This window comes from Colletes latitarsis, chromosome 14, assembly GCF_051014445.1.
Source record: "Colletes latitarsis isolate SP2378_abdomen chromosome 14, iyColLati1, whole genome shotgun sequence".
Taxonomy (NCBI): domain Eukaryota; kingdom Metazoa; phylum Arthropoda; class Insecta; order Hymenoptera; family Colletidae; genus Colletes; species Colletes latitarsis.
Window position 1 is genome coordinate 29,847,819 of NC_135147.1, and position 7,326 is coordinate 29,855,144.

Here is a 7,326-nt window from a genome sequence, read left to right on the forward strand (position 1 = left end):
TGGCCGACGATTTTCGCAGGAGGACCATGAGAATGTATTACAGGGACTGAAGCTCGCCTATCACAAGAACAAACGCAGTGGAAAGAAATCTGGCCGCAAACGGAAAGTCACTTTCGATGTGTGATCCTTCGACGAACAATCTTACATTTAAATAGAAATTATAAAACTCAACGATGTAAAATTTTCGATTAAAAGAAATCATAAAAAATCCTAAACATTTTTTGATACTGCCGGTATTTTCGAAAATATTTACTATCTATCTATGTACATCCAAGCAAACACATATTCGATGGGTCACTTTGAGGTTATGTTATTTACATTAATAAATTTTTTATTCATTTTCTAAAACATACGTTTTCTGAATTGTGTATCTTTTTGGAATTGTTTGATTTATGACTCTTCTACGTCTCGATTTTAATTAAAAACTTCGTTGATCGTTACTCGAATAAAGTATTGTCAATACAGTGAATGCATTCAACGTCGATAATTGATTCGTCGATGTTTCGTCAGAAGATATCAAATCGCGTGCCGATTCCCAATTGTTCGATAAACGTTCTGTCATTCACCATCAAAATGAAAACTCGAGATTGACCCTACGTGGACACTTCGTATAAATTTTAAACAAATTTCAAAATTCCAAGTAACAACGTCTTAAATATAATATTTTGTCGGATCATTATTTCTGCTGCAATCTGCTTAAACCATGAACGGGATCAGGTCGTTGATTTTGCAAGATCTTCCTCACGTTTTGCCTACAAAAAGCCTCAAGGTGACTCGCAATCTTATCCCTAATTATAAAATTAAAGTCTAATCTGATTGTAACGTAATAAAATTTCCTTCTAGCGATAATCCAATATTATTTAAAATTATTCCAGCTGTCGTCGTCCCACATTCACACAACAACATCCACGCGTCGATTATGGAGTTTCTTCGAGTTCTCGCCGAAGGGAGAAGCCTGTCGAAGCTCGAAGAAATGTCCCACGTCCAAGGACGTAGTTTCCTCGTCGTTGATGTCGACAGAAATGGTGGAAGATGTCTCGAAAGTGAACCTTTCTCCTATTGCTGTGGTGACTTCGTCGGTTCCTCTGCCTCCTAGGATTCAAGGGTACCAATTCGATCTAAGAACAGCGCCATTGAGTTGTCCGAAGATCCCAAAACCTCTCAAGGAAGATAACTTGATGTCTTTATTGGATGGAAATCTTGTACCCAGGACTCTAAAATGGAAGCTGACAGGCTACAAAACTCTTCGAAATAAGCAGGCTGGCGACTTTGCGTTCGTGCCTGGTGGAGAATCTTACGACTTGGACATCATAACTAAGAACGACTGCAGCGAATTGCTTCTGAAACCCGATAATAAACCTCCCGAAAGTCCTCAGTCTATAGCTAGCAACGCCACCGAAGACACGTTGTCTTTAACCGCAAAGGCCATCGAGAATAAAGAACATTCTCGGAAAATTGATAGGGAGATAGAAGCAAAAGTGGCTGAGGTAGACGGAGCAAAGGTCGAGGAACACAGTGGTGCTAGTCCGAACGACCAGAGTGTCTCGACGGTGATGGAATCGGTGGGTGCAGAGATTCCGAAAATGCAAAAGTTGTTGGCAACGCCAACGAAGATGAAGTACCTACCAATCTCGAAGCCAGAATTGCCAGCTGTTCAGATCAAGTGTCAGTTGCAGCCTACTGCTCAGTATTCGTCTCGTCCTCCTAACAGGATCCAAGATTCTTCGTCGCCAGGGTTGCAAGAAGCTGCAGAACCTCAAACCGTTGAAGGAAGACTTATCTTGAACCAGCAAACAGCAGAGGAGCCATTAGAATATAATAGAAATACTCGATTCGATCCTAAAGTTTCCAAATCAAAAGAGGTAAAAGATCAGTACGAGTCAGAAAATAGCATTCAATTCTCTCCCAAAACGACCGAGAAAAAGTACAATCTTCAAGAACCAGGCTACTTTGCGCCACGCAGCTGGAAACAAGATGGTTCCAACGCGTCGAGTGGAGCGTCCAACCTGAACAGGTCGACGCAGGAATCCCTGAACGCCGTTTACGAGTTCATCACCGGAGTACCAGTCGCCAAGGCATCGCCCCTGAAGATATCGAGCCCAGGCCTCGGCCAGCAGACCAAGTCGTCGCCGTGCGCCGCGACGCAGGCCAGATTGCAAGGCGCCGGAAGCCTGAACGGGTCCCAGAGGCAGTCGCACTATGGATTCGACGGGTCGTCCATGTCTGGGAATTCTGGAAACGGCTCGAAGAAACCTCCAGCCTCTTATCCGCCATTTGTCACGAGACAGGCGTCGTCTCATACTTTGTCTTTGCCTGATAGACTGCCACGTGGTCCATCAAACGCGTCTAGGAGACCAGCGAACCCTAACGGTAAGAGCCCTGCGTCGAACATCAGCACAGGCGTCAGGAGGTCCAGTCCCAGGAAATGTAACGACGACATGGAGGATGGAAAGACCGTGTGCACGAAACCACGCGACAACAAGTGTTCGAGGAGGAGATCCTGCAACAGGGATGAGAGACCCAAGTGCAAGAAGGAGACCAAGAAGCCCTGCAAGCGTTACTGTTGTCCTGCGTTGCAGACCTCCGTCGAATGCGACTACGACATGTTCCAGTGTCCCAAGGATGGGAAGCAGAAGCTTAAACGCAACAGCGCTAGGGATCCCACGTGTCTGCCTAACGACTCTGAGTGCAGTACTCGCGGGAGGTCCTGCGGGAACACGTCCAGAAGGAGGAGCTGCGAGCAGCCCTGCAAGAGGGACAGATCTTGCGAAAGGTAAAGTGTTTCGATGTTACTTTCTTTTTTATTTGTATGGCATCACCGCCCACGTGATGCAAGCGGTCAAATAATAAAAATAAATATTTAGGAGAGACCAGAGCTGCGATCGAGGACGACAGAGCTGCAATAGGGAGAGGCAGACTTGCAATCGGGACCGCCAGAGTTGTAATCAAGATAGGCAGAGTTGCAACAGAAACAGGGAAAGGTCCTGCAAGAGACAGGAGCGACGAGACTGTTCCGAGAGGGAACAGAGTCGCGTGATCTGCACGAAACCGAGACGAAGGGAGTCCTGTGGTCGACAGAAGTGCGAGGATCGAGACACCAATAGGTCCGCCAAGTGCAACGGGAGACGAAATTACACCCAGTCGGCGTTTGCCAGGCATTCAAACACTGTGAAACGATTTTCATCCGTCCCGACGCTTGGATTCTCTCTGATCGGTTTGAGAGTGCAGGGTAACGAGTCTAATAAGTCGTTGCTCGGGCCCCCAGCCAAGGGTAGATTCTATGGAAAGAAGGAGACGCCCCCGCCAAGCTGCAAAGGCACAGGCAGCGACGCTAAGCCAAACAAATGCAAGAAACCGCCTGCTAATTGTTTGAACCAAAAATCGTCCGCGGACAAATGCAAGCAAGCACAGAGTAGGACGGAGAACATATGCAAACAATCTGAGACCAAGTGCGGGGCACCGAGCAAGACTGAAGACAAATGCAAGAGGCCTGAACCAAAGTGTAGTACACCGAGCAAGACAAACGTATGCAAAAAGCCTGAGACCACCAAGTGTAGTACACCGAGCAGGACAAACGTATGCAAAAAGCCTGAGACCAAGTGTGGAGCACCCAGCAAGACGGAGAACAAGTGCAAAAAGCCTGAATCCAAGTGCGGGACATCGCCGAGTAAGACAAACGTATGCAAAAGGCCCGAGAACAAGTGTGGGGCACAACAGAGCAAGACGGAGAAGAAATGCAAAAAGCCTGAGACCAAGTGCGGGATACCGAGTAAAACAAACGTATGTAAAAGGCCCGAGAACAAGTGTGGTACACAGAGCAAGACGGAGAACAAATGCAAACCGTCAGAAAATAAGTGCGGGGCAACGCGGAAGGCTGAGAACAAGTGTAAATCGCCCTCCGGCGTATCGAAACCGGAGAACCCGGGTCCCTGTGAGCAGTCCGGGAGCAAATCCGACGACTACTGTTCCAGGAGGAGGGCAGAGGTGTGCAAAGGTGACGTTTTTCACGCTATAGCTTATAAGTATCAGAACTTTGATTTTGTTTTATCGGAGTTTCAAAGTACCTGTAACCTTAAGTATTCTTGATTTGCCAGAACAGTTAGGTAGAATGTTCTATTGGGGCTGTAAAGAAAGTACGATCGTTTATTGAAAGGCCTAAATTACTTAGAATCGGAAACAATGTACATTTGCGTGTACAGATATCTGTAAAGTAGCGCTGGAATTTTTAATTCTATGACCGTAGACAAGAAATCAGCGTCGTCGAAGGAGGAGTCCATGAAGGACAGGGCGCAAAGGGAACTGAAAGAGATGCAGGAGTGCAAGAAGGACATCGGCAAACGGGACAAGAAGAAGAATAAAGATGAAAAGAAGGCTGCGCCCACCGGTTTGGAGCGTGTCGTCAGCCCCTGCAAACAGAGGCAGCAGGAAAATAAGACCGACAAGTGTTCGACATCGTCGAAGAAATTGGCGTGCATCGGCACCGCGTTCAACTGTTTGGTCAACACGGATACTGCAACGTTTATGAAGCAGGACAGCAGATCGTTCAGCAATCTATCGGATCGATCGTACTCCGTTACAAAGGACAGTCGTCTCCGGGACGGCCAACTACAGGAGTCGTCTTGGAATCAGCGGAAAGACCTTTGGGCATTCGACGGAGACAGTGGTGTTGTTGATTATGATATTCCAATCGCCGTAGAGAATCAGGAAGAACCGCCCGAGGACAACTCGTACGCTCCAAGTTGGTTCCTATCCTGGTTTCAGAATTGACAAGACAATAGAAGGTATATATACTGATTCTTGAAATTTTCATATTCTTATGGTTGATATTGGATTCCTGGGAGAAATCTGTGACCCCGAAGGTCTTACATTTTCCTTGTTATACATAAGACGCCTCCCTTAGATGGTATATCGCGTTGGAAAACAGTGGCTGGTTAAACAATTCGTGCGCAGACCGTCAGATGGCCAAAGTTGGCCGGTGAACCGGGTCTCGCGAGCAGTTACGAGATGTCTTTGTACGATGAACGAAGCACGACGGCGGCGCGCACGTGAATGGAGGGCTAGCAAGAGGTGCAATTATGGGTTTATTCAGGTCTCGCCGCGGGATACCCGGGGTGCCGTCACCATGGAATATTTCGTACGCGCGTATATACCTGGCGCCTCTTTTCCCGGTCCCCCTTTATGCGTCGTGCAGACGGTGGAACGCGCTGCCAAAAGAGAGAGAAAAGTAGAATGGCCCGTTGGCCAAGGGAACGAGACGGAAAGGGAAACGTAGAAAGGGAGAGAAAAGCGTGAGGACGTCTCCGCGGGGATCCCTGTGCTCCGGCACTTATGGGAACGTGATACGGTGCTTTTCGTCGGATGCTCTCTTGCGTTTTCGCATTGTTGCGCAACCGCGTCGTCGTCGTTGTCGTTCTTCTTTCGCCTTTTTATTTTTTCTTCTTTCTCTTTTCTCGTGTCTCCACGAGAAGAGCCACGACAAAGGGAATCGATGTCAATGACGACGCTTTGTGCCCCGTTTCGCTGACTTCCGGCTCGTCCCACGAGACATCGGAAATTCGACTCCCCGCGATTCTCCAAATCCCTCGTAGTTGGTTTAATTCCGTTTTTCCGCGCTGTCGATTTTCAATCTCTCTGTGCCTTAACCCTAACTGTTACTAGAAATTCACCATAAACTTAACCTACAAATTCAACTAACGCGCATCGTTTCCAAACTCTACGTCCCTCTGTGGTAAGCGAATTATTTATAATTTATACATTTTCTATTCGTTTTTGTTTTATCGACTTGGATCAACCGTATAACTCTCAGTGGAATATAACAGTAGACGATGCGTGGTAGATCTCGCGTTAGACGTCCAATTATTAGCCAGATATTTTCGAGCAAGTTGTCACCGAGAAGATCGAACGGTTGATTTCACGGTTGCTCAATGGGGACGAGAATGTCACATTATTACGATGTCAACGACTTCTTCCTGGACCACAAACCGCTTCAGCGGTGTCCAGGATGAATGGTGACGCCACGGGTGGCACCCCGTCGGAGAGAACCGCATATAACCGCTGGAAATGTGTCAATTTTGTTGGAACGATTCGAACTCTGATGAAAATGTCACTTCCCAGACACGTTAGAATTTGTTGATCACAGACAGCGAACTTTGGGTTCGGTAGAATTTTATTGGAATAACGTATGAGAATCGGAAATAACGTTTTATTTGCTTCGATAGATAAGTATCCGTTCTCGTGAGAATTTATCCGAAAATGTATTTATATTGCAAAATGACTTCATTACGGTTACAGTTTTCATTGAGACTGAACAGAGAAAAGGACTTATAAATAGGCTAGAGGACGTTTTCAGTATGGCACATGTCAAGCAAGTCATTTGCCTGTAAAATATTTTCCAGGAATATCCGACGGCTCCCATCGACAGGATGGACAGTTATTTTTTTTTTTTTTTTTAAACCGTCAAGAGTGCCCTTGGGTCGCGGAAGTGGCGAAACAAGAGCAGAAGGGTTTTCCACGTGTTCGATCTGGACGTGACGTCGTCTGGAGAAACGTCCCCACGTCAATCAAGGAAGAAAAAGACGGCTTATGCAAAGCAAACTGCATCCGCCTTGACCGAACAGCGTTCCGAGCAAGGACGCACCGGAAAATCTGCCGGACACGTATTATTTTGAGGAACGAAGTCTTGTTTTTCTAAAAGTCCTTGCGGTCTGGGAAAACAAGATGTTCTTTGTCCGCTTCGCCATACGATCGTCCTCTGGCCTAAGTATTGAAAAAATACACGTGAAAAATCATCGCAGGACAAATTATCCCGTGACATATTTCGTCCGAGTTTATTGGTCCGTTTTTATTTTGTCAGAACTTAACCTAATTTCCGTTTTATAATCCAATATGTATTTCCCGTAACGCTCTACGAAGGACAAACAAAACGCAGGAACCAAATATTTTGTACAATAGTAAAGGAATGTTATGGCAAATATAAAACATTTTATTATTCCTTGTTACATTTTAGTACAGTGGCAGTAAACGTGTTAATAATTACGAGGGGCGCGTAAATCTAGTATGTACGTAGATTTTTGAGGTTATGTAACTACTATTGTCGATTGCATCAAATATTTTGTCGATATTTTCTGGAATTATGCCCGGTGAAATGGCTTTTTTATGTCGAAATATCATGGAAATTGCATCGGTAATAACATAATATTTCGACTTGCGTGTCGCGTAAATGGAAAACGATTATTAACTTCGTCTTCCTTGCTTCGATCGAGTTTAGCTTAGGCTCGGTGAAAAATCATTTTATGGCACTCGCATGTTTATGAACGCCTTCGCGTA

The 7,326-nt window shown here is 45.9% G+C and overlaps 1 protein-coding gene across 1 annotated transcript; it reads left to right on the forward strand.

Annotated features, from left to right (window-relative positions):
* Positions 1 to 460: 460 nt before the first annotated feature.
* Positions 461 to 6,926, forward strand: LOC143349799 (uncharacterized). Its single transcript, XM_076781338.1, has 5 exons — positions 461 to 805; positions 876 to 2,773; positions 2,865 to 3,994; positions 4,244 to 4,781; positions 6,396 to 6,926. The coding sequence occupies exons 1-4, from the start codon at positions 704 to 706 to the stop codon at positions 4,765 to 4,767; spliced, it is 3,654 nt and encodes a 1,217-aa protein (XP_076637453.1). The 5' UTR covers positions 461 to 703; the 3' UTR covers positions 4,768 to 4,781; positions 6,396 to 6,926.
* Positions 6,927 to 7,326: the final 400 nt, after the last annotated feature.

What these genes read in the sequence shown, in the direction of transcription:
- LOC143349799 (XM_076781338.1), top strand. Translation starts at nt 704, where the DNA reads ATGAACGGGATCAGGTCGTTGATTTTGCAAGATCTTCCTCACGTTTTG. An exon ending in TCCCTAATTATAAAATTAAA is followed by an intron (nt 806 to 875) that starts GTCTAATCTGAT and finishes AAATTATTCCAG; the next exon opens with CTGTCGTCGTCCCACATTCA. An exon ending in AGGGACAGATCTTGCGAAAG is followed by an intron (nt 2,774 to 2,864) that starts GTAAAGTGTTTC and finishes ATAAATATTTAG; the next exon opens with GAGAGACCAGAGCTGCGATC.